This window comes from Drosophila subobscura, chromosome O, assembly GCF_008121235.1.
Source record: "Drosophila subobscura isolate 14011-0131.10 chromosome O, UCBerk_Dsub_1.0, whole genome shotgun sequence".
NCBI lineage: Eukaryota > Metazoa > Arthropoda > Insecta > Diptera > Drosophilidae > Drosophila > Drosophila subobscura.
This window is the reverse complement of record NC_048533.1, coordinates 25,745,413-25,761,289: the sequence shown is the minus strand read 5'-3', so window position 1 is coordinate 25,761,289 and position 15,877 is coordinate 25,745,413. Positions and strand designations below refer to the sequence as shown.

The 15,877-nt window shown below is 43.6% G+C and overlaps 3 protein-coding genes across 5 annotated transcripts; 2 read left to right on the top strand and 1 right to left on the bottom strand.

Moving 5' to 3' along the window:
* Positions 1 to 190: 190 nt before the first annotated feature.
* LOC117897548 (tetraspanin-31-A) lies at positions 191 to 3,456 on the top strand. 2 transcript variants are annotated; one of them, XR_004649096.1, is made up of 5 exons: positions 191 to 366; positions 733 to 900; positions 1,161 to 1,529; positions 1,611 to 2,187; positions 2,294 to 3,456. XR_004649096.1 is itself a non-coding variant. In XM_034806475.1 (4 exons), the coding sequence occupies exons 1-4, from the start codon at positions 307 to 309 to the stop codon at positions 2,387 to 2,389; spliced, it is 693 nt and encodes a 230-aa protein (XP_034662366.1). In that variant the 5' UTR covers positions 194 to 306; the 3' UTR covers positions 2,390 to 3,456. The 2 variants fall into 2 exon arrangements, 1 of the variants encoding a protein (XP_034662366.1); XM_034806475.1 differs by lacking the exon at positions 1,611 to 2,187 and having other exon boundaries at positions 194 to 366.
* A 2,822-nt stretch (positions 3,457 to 6,278) lies between these two features.
* Positions 6,279 to 7,034, bottom strand: LOC117896992 (probable proteasome subunit beta type-2). The gene is made up of 2 exons (XM_034805549.1): positions 6,892 to 7,034; positions 6,279 to 6,834 (listed from the first exon to the last, which is right to left on the bottom strand). The coding sequence occupies exons 1-2, from the start codon at positions 6,980 to 6,982 to the stop codon at positions 6,308 to 6,310; spliced, it is 618 nt and encodes a 205-aa protein (XP_034661440.1). The 5' UTR covers positions 6,983 to 7,034; the 3' UTR covers positions 6,279 to 6,307.
* A 712-nt stretch (positions 7,035 to 7,746) lies between these two features.
* Positions 7,747 to 15,767, top strand: LOC117896903 (uridine phosphorylase 1). 2 transcript variants are annotated; one of them, XM_034805440.1, is made up of 6 exons: positions 7,747 to 7,814; positions 9,095 to 9,164; positions 14,007 to 14,130; positions 14,334 to 14,681; positions 14,746 to 15,117; positions 15,181 to 15,767. In XM_034805440.1, the coding sequence occupies exons 2-6, from the start codon at positions 9,109 to 9,111 to the stop codon at positions 15,322 to 15,324; spliced, it is 1,044 nt and encodes a 347-aa protein (XP_034661331.1). In that variant the 5' UTR covers positions 7,747 to 7,814; positions 9,095 to 9,108; the 3' UTR covers positions 15,325 to 15,767. The 2 variants fall into 2 exon arrangements, with proteins under 2 accessions (XP_034661331.1, XP_034661330.1); XM_034805439.1 differs by lacking the exons at positions 7,747 to 7,814; positions 9,095 to 9,164 and adding an exon at positions 12,690 to 12,943.
* Positions 15,768 to 15,877: the final 110 nt, after the last annotated feature.

Sequence of the window (15,877 nt, the reverse complement as noted above, 5' to 3'; positions counted from 1 at the left end):
CTACTCTTGTGTAGATATTTAACATTTTTACATTATGTGGTGTAAATTCTGCACTTCACAGCATTGACCCTGCGACAGTCTGCAATCTAGTATGCAGTATATTTTTTAAAAATGCTACTTTAAATACTAAGAATCTTTGGTATTGTGTGTGGTCATATTGTGGTATATTTTTTGGAGAACTCCGCGGTCGCACTGAAATTGAAAGTGAAAATTGCGCTGCAAAATACGAAAATTTCTTGAAATTGTTAAAAAATTGAATTAAATTCAATCAAATTCATTTGAAGCCAGTCCAAGGTGTGCTGCAACATGTGTGGAGGATTTACCTGCTCGAAGAACGCGCTCATAGCGCTCAACATTTTATATGTGGTAAGCAAACGAGAGAAAAAAACAAACAGAAATGTAGAAATTCCCAGTGGCAAAAACAACAACCAGGAAGTGGAACAACAAATGCAAAGCAGCAGCAACAGCAACAAAAGCGATTGTGTTACGAGTAGATTATTAAATTACAGCGCCTAATGGCGTTTTATTGATTTTCTTGTGGCAGGTGCAACATACACGCACACACACGCACATGCAATCGTCTGTATGTGTACCTGTATGTATCCATGCGTCCTGCCTGCTGCTGCTGCCTGTCTGCGGTCTGTTGTTCCTCTTGTTAATAGTCGACCTCCAGTGCACATCTTAAGTACTTATACTCTGCTCTTCTCCTCTCCCCTCTTCTCCATCCACTAGATGATTGGTTTCCTGCTGATTGGCGTGGGGGTCTATGCGCGGGCCGCCTCCATTGTCACCAATCTGCCCATTGTGGGCGGCATCCTGGCCTGCGGCGTCATCCTCATCTGCATCTCCATGCTGGGCCTCGCCGGCGCTGTGAAGCACCATCAAGTGATGCTCTTCTTTGTATCCTTTTCGAACCAACCACAAGAAAACCTTGCAAGCGCACGCACCAAAAGTGCTTGCCACATACATAGAGCCGAAGGTCGTGCCCCTCGTGTCGAACAATGACATGAAAAGTGGCCTCATTATGAGTCAAATTATGACGGGGCCTCGGCTGCAATGACGACAGCTGTTGGCATGAGCATCACCACTCTTGATAAGCATTTTGTAATCACTCTCGTGGCTTTCCTTAACCCCTAGACTGTTTCTCTCTCCCCCCGCAGTACATGATCATCCTGTTTATGCTCTTCCTCATCCAGTTCTCCATTGCCAGCTCTTGCCTGGCTGTCAATGCCGAGCAGCAGCAGCAGTTTGCCGAGCAGGGATGGATGACAGTGCCCCCAGAGTTGCGGCAACAGGTGCAGGAGAGCCTCGACTGCTGCGGCTTCAATGCCACCAGCAGCATCAACCTTCCGACCACTCCCCTGGCTCCGACAGATGAACCCTCCTGCGAGCTGGTCAATCGAAAGTGCTGCGAACAGTCGAACGATGTGGATTGCCATTGCCCGGCCTGTGGTCCCATGCTGGAGGACAAGATCGACTATGCCTTCAAGCTGTGCGGCGGTCTGGGCATCTTCTTCAGCTTCACCGAGGTGCGTACAAAGAAATGGAGTAGTTTGTACTAATCTCTGTAATCTGTGTAATTCCTCCATCCATTCACATGCTGCCTTTAGTTTGTGGGCGTCTGGCTAACCGTGCGCTATCGCAATCAAAAGGATCCGCGCGGCTTGCCCAGCGCCTTCCTTTAAATTGTCCCTTAAATCAGAAAAGAACAATTAGTCCCCGCGACATAGCAACAGGCAAAGTTATATAGATTTATGTGTGTGTATCTCTGTCTCTGTGTATTTCCCTTTCTGCGAAATGTTGCTATGGATGTTGGGCGGAGAATTTCATGGGTCATAGACCAAAAGAGAGCTCTTTGGGTCTGCATACATCTTATATATTTATACCATCTACAGATACATATATAAATACAGACATACATACATATATACAGATATATATAATCGCATTACAGCATAGATACGTATGTACGTAATGTGTGTTAGTTCGTAATTGATATACAATACAACTTTAGACATATATACACTCATACAGATATAGTGTTATAGACATATAGAGGAGGAGAGAGCCATATAAAGCAATCAACAATCCCCTTCTTCTTTACCCTTCATTCTAACACTCTTTAACTAACTGTAAAACCAACTGACGGGCTCTTTCGACTAAGCCTAATCGAGCAGAGGCCAGAGGGTGAGACATGTTTAAGCATTTTTGTGTCTTCATTTTCCTTGGTTTTTATTCTTATGCAAACAACTTTGAATGATCGACGACTAATACAACTTTTGTTTCCACTTAGGTCTTGGCCGTTTTCTTGGCGCGTCGCTATCGCAATCAACATGATCCCTGCTATCTGCCTGCCCGTGCCGTCTTTCCCCACAACTATCTGTACTGATTGGCCCATGGATATGGTGAAGGAATGAATAATTTTGATAAAGCAACGACACATGGCTGGTGCATTTTTAGTCAAAGGGACGAAGGCTGAATATTCTTATTTGTACAACACACACACAGGCGTACGTTTCCTAGCAAGAATCGAATACCAGACTCGAACAAGAGATTACTCGATGGCAGAGAGGAGAGAGAGTGCTCAAATGCTGCTGCTTCCTGCTGCTGCTGCTAATTTTTAAATAATTTTTATTGTACATTTATAAGTTTAATTGAATTGCACAAAAATGGAGGCGGCATATGTGCGCCCCACATGGAGATTATTTCTAGCTGTAATGTTTTATATTAAGTTAAGTTGTGCTGTTTTTTCACACCTCTGTTAGCTATTTTGAAAGCCTTTCTTTGCAACTCGCAACAATCATGAATGACTCAACTGCTGTACCACGAGAGAAACTACGACAAGAGAAACATTTCGGAAACCTGATCTTCAAGTAGAATCTAACAACCAAGTCAACAATTGTAACTAGCAACCTAGTAAGCAACTAAAACTAAAACTAAACCTAAACTAAACCTAGACATAACGTAACACATCAACCTATATACATACGAAACGTGTTTGCATATTCAACAATACTCTAAATGTTAGTTGTGTGTTAATGATCCAAAAAGAACAAAAACAAAAACAAAACCAAAAAAAACATAAACATAAAGTAACCCAACTACGAAATATACATACATGTCAACAATTAAACAACTCTCTAAAAGAAAGATAGAAAACCTCCTACCACACAGCTCTTTTCCACAGTTTACACTCTGTTTTCCGCACTTGCTCGACTTTCTCTGCCACTTTTCTCCATCTCTCTCTCTCTCTCTTAATTTACAGAACAAACACAGAACACACCACACCACACCACGCTTCCTACTTCCACACACATAACACACAACATATGGAAATAGTTTTCCCTTGTTTCCGCGTTTACAATTTCCCTTCGAGCGACAAATAAACCATTAGATAATATTCTCTGTATTCTGTGCTGTGATTGAAGTAAATATGATCTTTAAAACAACAACAACAACTTGAATCCAGTTTTGAGTTTCATTTCCCCCCATCAGTTCCTTAATGAGGAAAGTCCTCCTCCCAAACACACCTCCCAAAGGAACAGCGAACAGCCATCATTAGCAAAGTGTCTCCGCTTACAAACAAAACTGACGCCTGTCGCAAAAGTGTCCGACAGTGGAACGAAACAGCTGCTGGGTGGTGCAAGTGATGGTAAGGTATGGTATGTTTACTCTAACTTTAGCTTAAAAGTGCATTGTGTAATTAAAATTTATTTTATTTCAGTTTTATTCGGGTTAATCATTGTTGGAAGAAAGCGTTGGAAATTCCTTGAAAGGCTGAGCTCCATTAATCAAAGCTATGGTGATTAAGGGATCGAATGAGAAGTTCGATCTTCAAGTTGTCTGGAATATCACATGCATTTGTACATCATGGAATGGGAATCTTCCCTGCCTACAGCTTTCCCACAATGTTTACCAGCGAATTCTCTGGAATATATTCCACAGTGGGCGCTTTGTGTACAAATGCCATAAGCATCATAAGCGACTAGAAGATTAACGCTCGCACTTTGTACGTATGACGCCTCCCCAGAGGGACGCCGACGCCCCACTCAAACACCCAGCGAAGTGGGTGTGGGCGCAGACGTGTACCCCGATGGCAAAAACAAATTTCTCAGAATGTACCCGTGCCTCAATTGCCGAATTTTCACTCAAACACGCGCCATAAAATGGGCCAAGTTCAACGCACTTGAATGCACGGAAAACTCTGAGAGAGTGAGAGAGGAAAACTGAGTGGGAGAGAGCGTAGCAGAGCGAGTGAGAGCAGACTGATTACGTAACAATTGCTTAGACGCACGAGACGCCAGGGGCTGCCAGGGACAACATTTCCGCTTTTGCGTGGTGTTATGTGGGCGTGGTGGCAGCAATGGCAAACCTGGACGTGGGCCCAACCACCCCATCCGCAACACTCTGAGGCCCTTGGCGACACCCTCAACGGAAGTGGTCAACAACAGCTGGGCCTCCAACCATTTTCCTGCATGCAAACAGGAATTGAAAATCCCTCTCAAACCGTCAAAGGAAATGGGATGGAAAATCATGAGCATTCGACAAATAGTTGAACGAAATGAGCGGCAGTCACTGGTCTCTGTCAGGCAGGAAACACTCATGTCTCCCATTGACACGTGTCTGATATTAAAATTCCCATTGGTTATGGATTCCATTGGTGGGGGCTGTAGAGCCTTTGGCATGTCCTTGAACTATCCACCATATGCTTGGTTCTCAACTGTTGATCCAAGGCAGGCAGCGTTGCGTATGAGCAATGTCTTTGCCATTGCGTGCTTTGTGAGTGATAAAATGGAACTGTTGTTATACCCTTAGACAGGATATAATATTTGATATTTATACAAACAATTGTGGAAATTTCTGTACAATTTCTTCATACTTTCTGTTTTATAGCTCAACTCAGTCCAAAATCGTGCCAATATATTGATCTAAGAGTATCCACGGACTCAACACCCAGAAGGTCGTTTTTTTCTCGTGATTCAGTGAACTGGAAGCTTTAAGCGGTGCTTCAAGCATTCGTAACTTGTCACTTGATGAAATGGCCCACTGGATGAGTGAATTGACGATTTACAGAGCCATCAAACAAGGCCCTCAATGGGATTGTTGAAGATGCGTTAAAGCAAACAATTTAACAGCCGCTTAAATTTTACTGTACCTCTCTGCCGCTCTCTTGATTCACTTTTTTATGGACTATTTTGCACAACGAAACATGAAATTACTGTCCCATGTCGGTGTCATTTATGTCCAGCTGTTGGACTTATTATCTGCGTCTGAGCCGCAGTCAAGCGTGAGGCATGGGGCATGTGTCTGTAAATGCTCAGAAATTAAGCAGAAAATACGAAGCAAAATAGTACCATTTGAATGTCAATGTCAAATTAAAGTCAAACGCACTATTGATTAGAATTAATTAAGCCCACTGACAACCTCTGATCTCATCCAAGTTTGGGCTAGAGGTTTTAGAACTTTGTGATTATGTTTTCTGTTGCTGAGCTAAAAAGTTCTTCTTGTGTGTGTGGAACACATCATCACCTTGGCATTGAGTGAATACTGTTTCGGTTTACACAACAAATATTTCTGGTAAACAATTGGCAATAATTACCTACCGGGAATGGGGAAACAAATTTGTTTGTTTTGGTTAGCTTGAGGAAAATAATATGTTTGGCAATGGCAAAGAAATTACTCCAAGGGTGTTTAACAATTTATTTAGAATAATAAAACATTTTTGTTTTGCATCTTTTAAAGTAATTTTGATTTGAGTCTTCACACATCGGAAAAAGATTGGAGGGCACTCATATCTTTCCACTTCATGCAACTTTTTCCATTAGGGAAAAATCCCCTGTTCGCGGATTTATGAAATTCTTGCGCAAACAAAGTCCGCAATTCGCTTCAATGGGAAAAGTTTTACGAGCAGCATGAATAAACAAATAAAAGCACAAATACAGCCATTTTATGTTGCTTTATGGGCTATACAGGGGAGTTATGACGCGGTGTATGCGCGATATTTAATTAAATTGAGTATACGCAGCGATTCCCTTGGGTAAGCTCAAATTAAGCTCGGATGGAAAGCAATTTGCCAACACCTTTAATGCTGTTCAAAATGCTCATTAAATTTTAACCGTAAACAGAGCTCTCTGATATCCTTTTCAACCAGTTCAGGTTGCACTTTTTCAATGATATTAAAGTGAAAATTATCCTTTACCCCACAGTTAACTTTAGTGTGAAGTTCCGTACTTAAGAGCAAGAGTCTGATGTATCTGATTTGTGTGTATCGAGTTTACGTGAAATTATAAATTATTATATCAAAGACTCAATGGGGCGCCGTCTTCAAAGAGTCAGCATCGATGGTGTTCAGCTTGGTGATGCCATTTTCCTTCACAGCAAACACCTCAAAGTTGCGCATATTGACAGCGAGACGCTCATGGGCTGCTGCCACGCATTTCTTCAGCACTTTGTAGGCTGTGGGTTCATCAATGTCTGGCGAATAGTATTTTTGGAATATGGAGTTAAATAAGGCCAACCCGACGCCTTGGCCACTATGTGGAACGGACATTAAGCCCCCGAACTCGTCGATTTGATGCAGTTGCGGACCCATCAGCGGACCCCAGCCAGCAATCAGTGCGGAGACCTTATAATTCAGATTTTCCATCACACTTTCACATATCTGTTTTGCGGCAAAGTGAGCAATGCTGTTCACGGGCATATCCAATCCATTATGTTGCACTCTTTGCAATTCCGAATGCCCCGCGATAAAGTTAACAAAACGTTGCGGGTCTCCTCCTTCGCCAGCGGCAGCAATCATGGAATAGTCACTGATGCGTTCTATCTTTGATTTGTCTGGAATAGTGATACAAATATGTGAACGTACTCCAATTCGATGCCAAGCGAACTCACCCTGATCCAACATTAAGAGGCCTTTGCCTGTCCCTATGTTAGCGGAGAGTAGGACAAAGTCCTTACCCTTTATTGCCAAAATCGTATCCATATCGGATCGGTGGGAAACTAAATTATATTACATCTGAATCGGCAAGGCCTACTAACTTTAACTTCAACTTGGAAATTCAGATGAACAAAGCATCATAAATTTCAAATATAAAGACTCCGGATCGTATTTCTTCTCGGTCCTGCCCAGTAATTAACACCCAGGCTGGTGCAGAAACCGCAAGGATGCAGAGGGCATTGGGTTTCTTTGTGCGCAGCAGCTGTTGCATGGAATGAATACACCTAAACCCCCCTAGCACCCCTCTCTGAGTGAGATTTGCGAGAAAATTGTATAATTTATACATATACAGTATCTTTGCTGACGTTTCGGAGCTCGGTGTGGCGGTGGATTTGCGGACTATAATTACATTTTCCCATGCACAATAAACAACAATTTGCCGAGCACCATTTGAGTGAGTCTGCTCGGCGCTTTTCCGGCCGAAAGTTGAGCCAAAAATCCGATTGAGTGATTGTCTGAGCACAGCCAACAAATTCTCACGCTGAGACTCCTCTTCGTCAGTCGGTCTTGAACTCTCGCGCAGCTCTGGTCGTCGTCGCTCACTCTTCTGTTCGCTTCTGTGTTCGTGTGCCGTGGTACGTGTGAGTCCCAGCGAGAGAGAGGGATAGAGAGAGCCAAAGAGAAAGAGAGAAAGTTCCTTTCACGTGCCTGCAGATAAACAATGCAGAAAAGGCATCGAAATAACAAAACAATATCGTGATATAGCTGCAAAAATAATTGTGTTAAATTGCTTTTCTTTCTTTGCATCCGGCAGCCGCAACTACAGACCGATTCGAGACACGCAGAGCCCTTCACATATCAACTCCCAACTCTTTACGTAAGTCCAGAGACCAAGAAAAACAGTATCGAAGCACCTTCACACCTTGTGAATACTTTGATATGACTGCTTTCGTATGTAGACCAAGACTTGGTCATCCTGTTTGGGGTAGAAAATCAATAGCTCTGCTCCGAATATTATCCGGGGTGCACAGGATACACACAAATGCATGGAATGTACATATCTTGGCACCAGATGTTTTGTAGGGAACGGTGCTCAAGCAAATGAAAAAGTTTCCGAGCCCAACCACCCTTTTTCATTTGCCATTGAACCATCCTTTCTGTCTGTATCATCATCAGCTGAGTGCAAACATTCCTTCGTGGTTCAGCAAACGCTTTCAGTCCTCTATTCCATGCCATTTAATGGGTCAACGTTGCCCGCAGTCGGCGGTATCGCTTGCCAAATGGGTTTGTCTGCACAATACGAGGGGGATTTATGGCAGTTGATAAAAAACGAGGGTAGAAATGGACTGGGCTTTGTTAACCATCACAACTTAATGAGGATTATGCAAATATTTTTGCCATTTGTTATGCATAAATTTTGCTTCCAAGAGCCCCTAATCTCTCCCAAGAATCCCTAAAAGCCTCTTGAGGGGTATGCAACAGTTTTGTTGCCAGTTCTGTTGCTGCCGTCTGCTTTTTCTCATTTCAAATTCAAGACATAATCAGCAGCTCCACTCCACTCCGCGTAAATATTATTCCAAAAACAAAAATCAACAAACTGAACAAATTTTGGGACCCTACACGCGGCTGCCACTTTAGGGGCCCTCTCGAGTGCCTGCGGTTCGGTCAGGCTAATTGTTGTTAGCCTTGAACTTTCACCCTCGAACAAACAAGAAAGATACTCGTACTCTGCCTCATAGTGTGGCCCAACTTTGGGGATGGCCGTGTTGCCCCAACCGTGCGGAAATCGCCAACGGCTAAGCCAACCCTTAAATTCAAACGCTAAAACATTTTGCTAGTCGCAAGCATTTCAAGGACTCAAACTCGACTCAAATCTGATGCTTCCCCACACGAACACGAGCACGCCCAGACATTGACATTGGCACGTGACGTTTCTCTGACGTTTTTAATTAAAAGCTGTCCAAATGCTGTGTGCGCCTTTTCCACTGTTTCCTCCGTGGTTTCCGGTTCGCATTTCGTCCCTCTCAGTGGGGCACGCATTTAAAGGGTCTTAGCAGGGGCCCAAGAGTAGGCTTTACATTTAAAACACGCCTGCAATTGGCGCTCTGGCAGGGCGAGCTATTAAAATTCCATTTACATTTAATTTCTCTTTTGCAGGGTTCCACCGCAAGATGTCGCTGCTGCTCACCGGCATCAGCAATTCCCTCTCCGACGAGGAATTGGATGAGTAAGTACATCACACATCCGAAAACCCCGCAACCAACCTTGTTTTGTGGCTCAAAATTAACTGCTTGGACCAAACTTCATTTTGTTTTTGCGGCACCAGAATAAGTTTTCTGTCAAGAAACAAGAACAATGTTGGGGCCATAAATTTCAACTTAGGCGACAGAACGTGTCAGGTGGAAAACAATGGACAGTGGCAGAGGGAAGGACGGACACGAAAACTTCTCAAGGAAGTTTCTTTCAGCTGCATTGTAGTTAAAGGTGTTCTTGGTTCCTTATTCATTTATATATTTTTACACCCCCAAAAAGTATGCCTGAAAAAGTTAGAAGTCGTTAAAATATGCTCATGGCTTAAACCGAAAAGTATGCCAAAATTTCTGTGCAGACTTAGAGTTTCCCAGGAGAATTTAGAGTGGGGAACTGCCACCAAGTAGATGTTTTCGTGATCCTAAGGAAATCTCCCTTGATGCCAGCAAAATCATTTCCAATTGACTTAAGCTTAATGCCATAATAGCCCAAAAAACACACACAAATTGGCTTTAATTACTGGCTAATTCAGATATCGGCAATGGCAGTATAAATAGATGTGCCTCTGCCTATGGCTGTGCCTGTGCTTGGCACCAAATTTTCTACTGAATTAGGGACCTGCAGCGGAGCGTAGGCGGGCGCAAGGTCGCTAGGGATGTGATTGGGCTAGTCGACAGCCACAGGCGTTTGCTTATCGCTCCCCAGGCCCACGCATTATCCAGAAGTGTGGGTAGACGTTGGGGTAGTGGGTGGTTTTCGGCCATTACTCATACGCACAGTAGCCGAGCCAGCTATGTGACGAACAAAATATTACAGAGCCAATTATCGATTGGCCTTGGAATATCGCAGCCAGAGCAGATTGGACCCAGCCAGAGCCAGAACCAGACTTCATGCCTATTCCAGAGGCGCTCCCAGTGGCCTGTGAGTAATGCAATTTGGGATGAATACGATTAGGATGACAGCATGACGTGACTTTGCAGACTTTTGCTTTCTCCTCGTCATTTGTCGTTTGTCATTTCTTCGGGGAAAGTAATTCTATCGAAGCCCCCTGCACTGCATTGTGCCCAGCATCATTTGCATTTCTCATTTTGCAGGCATCCCCATTGTTGCGCTCTTGACTTGACCTTACGGGGAGTATGTAATTACCCAACCAGCTCTTATCGGCAGCCCAGCAGCCAGCAGGCAGCAGCCCAAAGACCTTTATGGCTTTGTTCAGGGTAGGGAAATGCAATTACATTTTCCACTTGGCACCAGCCAGTGGGAGAGGTCAGGTAAAGGTTGAAAATTGTGTGTTTATTCCGTAAGGAATATTGTAGGATCCATTTAAAGCTCTCTGATTAATGGCTTGCGCCGCAACGTGACATGTGAGAAATTCATTCAGAGCTTTTGTCACGACTCAGAGGGTTCCCAGAGGGTTCTCTCTCCCACGCTCTGGGGTCAACTGTAGGCCAAGGTAGGGTTGGGCATTCGTAGGGGGTTACACAAATAGATCAAGTCGCTCTGTTTAGGGCTGGTGACTGCCTCTGACATTTGTTGCTGCCACAGACAGTCAGCAAGCACTCAAGTAGAATGACCCAAAAGAAAGACTTGAAATGGTTTAGTTTCTGTCTGCGTTTCCCATGAGGCAGAGGCAGCACATTCCCCCATGGGATCCACTCTTAATCTCGACTCATTCGTTTTGCTAATGAGGTTTTCTTTTCCAAATCGTTATCCAAACAAATATTGAGAAAAAAACACTTGATGTACTTTAGCTTGGTTTGCATTTGCTTGCATAAATAACGAGTTTTGTATGGCTTTAGCGGCAGGCAAAAGTCAATCAATGAACCAACCGTCGCGTCGGTTACGGAGAATTGACCAAGTTAATTACGGTTGGCATTAACTGAATTCCACCATCCAACCATTCACCTCCATCCGCTCTTTACTGCGATGCCGATGCGATTGCTTGTTGTGTTTGCCGTTGATTGCGACCTCAAAAATGTACTTGCGGGCTGCGTCACGTATGTACATATATCTCGGCATGCCACTCACTCTTTCACTCTTGTGGATATATGTATATACACATGCTACTATGTCTATCTGTCTCTGCCTCTCTACCGATTTGTGTCTGCGCACAGGCGAGCCCCCTTTTAGCTTCGTTTTCATTGCTTTGTTTGCGCTTTTGCTCTTTTCATATACCCTAGTAAGAGGTATTATAAGACAGCAGGCACTTCTGTTCATGTAAAGCACATAAATATTATGTAAGCTTGGTCATCAATCAAGCTCAGGTGCTTTCCTAAATCCATGAAACTTACCCTTCTTATACCCTATATACTTATAGTGCATAAGTGGTTCAGCCGAAGGAAGACTAGAAGTTCTGTAGAAACAATCATAGAAACAAGATAGTTTCCCCAAAGTCTACTCCTATTCGTTTTATTTAATTTAGTTGCATTTATTTATATCTGAAAGGGTACCTAGGAGCCTCGAGCCCAAGTTAAACTTTCTTTATGGCAAGTTTCCTTTTTGCTTCGCCTTTTTATTATTTTCTGTGTCTATTCACTGGCTCATGTGCTGGTGTGTGTGCAGACATTGTGCTCCTCTTTGGACTGTCTTTCGCTGTCGTGTGTTTATGTATATTTTATGACTTGGCTTGAATTTACTAAGAGTATATATGTACATAGGTACATACCCACTGAAATCGGATGACGCAGGGCCGAGAGTAGGCCTGAGGTTCCCTTGCAGAGCAGTTCTTTGAGCCCATGATGAAATGAACATTTGCCAAATCACTGGCTGCATAAATACATATGAAATTCGATGTAAATATCGTGAAACTCCAGTTTTGTTTCATATTAAATTTGTTTTTGCCACTCCATTTATGTGTTTTAATCTTCAGCATACAAAATTTCACAATTTCGGTTTGTTTGATTCTCATTTGCAAATATCAGAGTTGAAAAATGTTAAGTGTATGCGAAATCTCCGAACCAGTTTATAAATATGCATGGCCGGACAATTCCGTACCACAATTTGCATATATTAAGAATATAAAACTAATGATCCGATCCACATAAATGTCGACTATCAGCCGCACAGAGCACCCTGTAATTTTTACACTCGGGCACACGCCTAGATTTATATAGGGATTACGCAAATTCGTTATGTTTTGCTGCATTCCGTTGGCTGTCCAGCCAGCAATAAATTGCACTTGATCAGCGTCTGCTGATTGTTATCAGTGGGAGAGGGAATTGACCGTGACCCTTAAGACGCTCCGTCTTACATCATGTCATGTGGCATTTCGCTTAGGATCTGTGTAAATCGAAATGCGCAGCATAAGTGACATCTGAACTTCCGTTTCGCGCAAAAAGAGAGAGATTACAATCCCAAGCAACCAGCAAACAGCAGTCGGCAGACAGAAATTCGAATAAATCATACCATTCGTAGCGCTCACAGTCGCTCGTTGAGCGCGTTCGGTAGCCATCCCTCGGTTGGCCCGGCTATATAAGACCCGGCGAAGCAGTGAACAATTTTTTAGTTTCGCTCGAAACGTTGACGTGTCTACATATATCGCTTTTATTTCGTGTTCGTGTTCGGGCTTTCTGCCGCTCTTTGAGTGCGTTTGTACAAGTTTGTTTTGGTGGTTACAAGGAGTGGGCCAAAAGGACACGGTGACATCATGCCACCCACAATAACAGCCAATAAGTCGCATGACTTCAAGGCGCACTACGATCTCGCCCACATGCAGGATGGCGAGACAGACGATGCCTATGTGCAGAGAATAACGCGGTAAGGATGCAAAAAGCAAACAAATACAGACAGGAAACCGGTTGGATTGGCATAGGTTCGAGCTGCAGCTGCCGTCTGGCAGGATTCGGGGGTTGTTCGTGGTCCTTGGCGGGCCACTGAACCACCTGGTGACTCAACCGATAGAAGATGCTCTGTGTAATGGAATGCGCAATGCAGTCTTTAGTTGGCACAATGACACATCGTATTGCTGGCACACATGCTGCATAGATACCAAAGACTATCAGCAACATCCAAAGAGCAAAAACGAGACAGAACAGTTGGCCAAATATTTGCTCTTGCGAGTGGGAGTGTCCATAAAAGTGCTTACCGACCCCCAGACACCCTTCCTGGCTGTCCGGCTTCGATTGTCATCAATCAGAGCGCGTCTGTTTTGTTGGTAGACAAAACGAAACCCAAGCACATAACAAACATTATGATCGGATGTTTGCTCGAGTACTTAGGAAATTGCTCATTTGTATACGTAGCATGAGATTCCCTTATCAATCAAGGTCAAGACTGTGCCCAGATACTCTCTGATTATGCTTATGTCACGAAATGTTATTGCCATTTGTTGTGCTCACAGTTGGAACTTGTTTTATTTTTTTACATATTTATTTCGGCGTTGACGCACTTGATAATGACTATCTGGCAGGGGGCTCGTTGGCAAAATTCGGGTCTCTACAGGGGGGTCGCTCATTTGTTTTCATTATGCAAACATTGATTAGAGAAGTGAAATCCGAATTGTTTATTTTCCATTCATAGAAAAGAAAACCTTAGTCATGTTTATGGGGAAATATGACTTCGATTCGTGGTGGTTCTTTTAGGTTTCAAATACGAGTAGCACAGACATATCACATGGAATCGATGACAAACCTGATGCTTTTCATTATCTACGATATTCGAATTTCTATGAAATATTCAGATAACAGTACGTCAAATCAAAGCACGAAAATTTAATGAGTTTCGTTCCGAATTGGTTTGGTTTTCATTTGGTTAAAAATATCACTTCTATTACCCTGTAATTGTCTACATGGAGTCTAATTGGTCTGCCTCTAATCTACAGATACTCTGATGGAACTGTCAAGTTGCGCAACTCGAATATTGAGCTGATGGACCAGGATATTCTCTACCATCTGGCCTTGGGCAGTGAGAGCCATGATCTGCAGGAGATGTTTGGCGATGTTAAGGTGAGACAACATCTAAATGCATTAATCAAGCATCAAGCTCGTGCATTATTCGTATTTGACCCAGACCTAGACCCTGTGTTACTTAATTATACTTTTCGCTCATATTAATTGCTGAATAAGCTGAATAATCAAACTTGATAGTTCAGCTTATAAGGGACTTAATCGTTTAAACTATTTCCCTTTTCCCTTTCAACGCTGACCAGTTCGTTTGCATGGGCGGAACACCAAAGCGCATGGAGAACTTTGCACACTTCATTATGGACGAGATAGGCTACAAGCTGCCCGCTGGCACCCAGCTGCAGGACATCAGCGCCTACTCGTATCGCTACTCGATGTACAAAGTTGGTCCGGTGCTTTGCGTCAGTCACGGCATGGGAACGCCCTCGGTCAGCATTCTGATGCACGAGATGATCAAGCTGATGTACCATGCCAAGTGCATTGATCCGATCTTCATACGCATCGGCACCTGTGGCGGCATCGGCGTCGAGGGCGGCACTGTCATCATCACCGAGGATGCCCTCGATGGTCAGCTGAGGAATTCCCATGAATTTGTAAGTGCTTTAACGCTCCCATGACCCAGTCGAACTAGAAACTAAATGACTCTTTGCTTTGCAGACCATTCTGGGCGAGACCGTGCACCGGCCGGCAAAGTTGGACAAGAAGCTGGCCCGTGAGCTGAAATCCCTGCACAGTGCCGACGATCCCTATGACACCATCATCGGCAAGACCCAGTGCACAAATGATTTCTACGAGGGCCAGGGCCGTCTGGATGGCGCCTTCTGCGAGTTCACCGAGAACGACAAGATGGCCTATCTGGAGAAGCTGCGCGACCACGGCGTGGTCAACATCGAAATGGAGAGCACCATCTTCGCAGCCCTGACCCACCATGCCGGCATCAAGGCAGCCGTCGTCTGTGTGGCACTGTTGAATCGTCTGAATGGCGATCAGGTCAACGCCCCCAAGGAGGTCATGCACGAGTGGCAGCAGGTGAGCGGTGGAACTCCAATCTAACTGAATTATCGCTAAATCCCATATCGGTTTCATCCACAGCGCCCCCAGATACTGGTGTCACGCTACATACGCAAGGTGCTGACCCGCGATGGCCAGCTGAAGAATTTGTTCGGCCATCAGGGATCGATAAAGTCGCCTCGTCGCTTCAAGCTCGTGCAGCAGGAGTCCCAGGCCCACGAGTAGACACTCCAGCATCTATTGCATCTATCATTTGAGGATAGCTGCTTGCATTCGTGTCGGTGTCGCATCTCTCCAGTATACAATGGTGTTTCAACATTCCCTAGTTTAGCTCTGCCTAAGTTCCTAGCTTTATTTCTGTGTATATCAACCTCATTAGCTTATTTAAACCCAAGCATATTGTATGTATATTCATTTAGCACTAAAATGCTGTGTGGTAAACGTTCCCACAAAGCCACTTCTACATCCTATAATCAGTCGTACGAGTACGAGTACGAGTATATATAAAATATATCACTAAAGGAGACGCTTAAAGGTTATCAAGAATAAACGAAATCACAAAATGGTTTACGAAAACGGAGAACGAAGCTAATAATAAAAAATAGATAAAATAATATTGTTAATTGTTATGTTGCATATTTTACATGGAGCTAATCGATAAAATAAATGTTTGATAACAACAAAAATGGATATAATATGAATCCAAATACCATGAACCTAATATACAATTTCATAAATTATTCAATTCAATTGTATTGTAATTTCTAAACATTTGTTA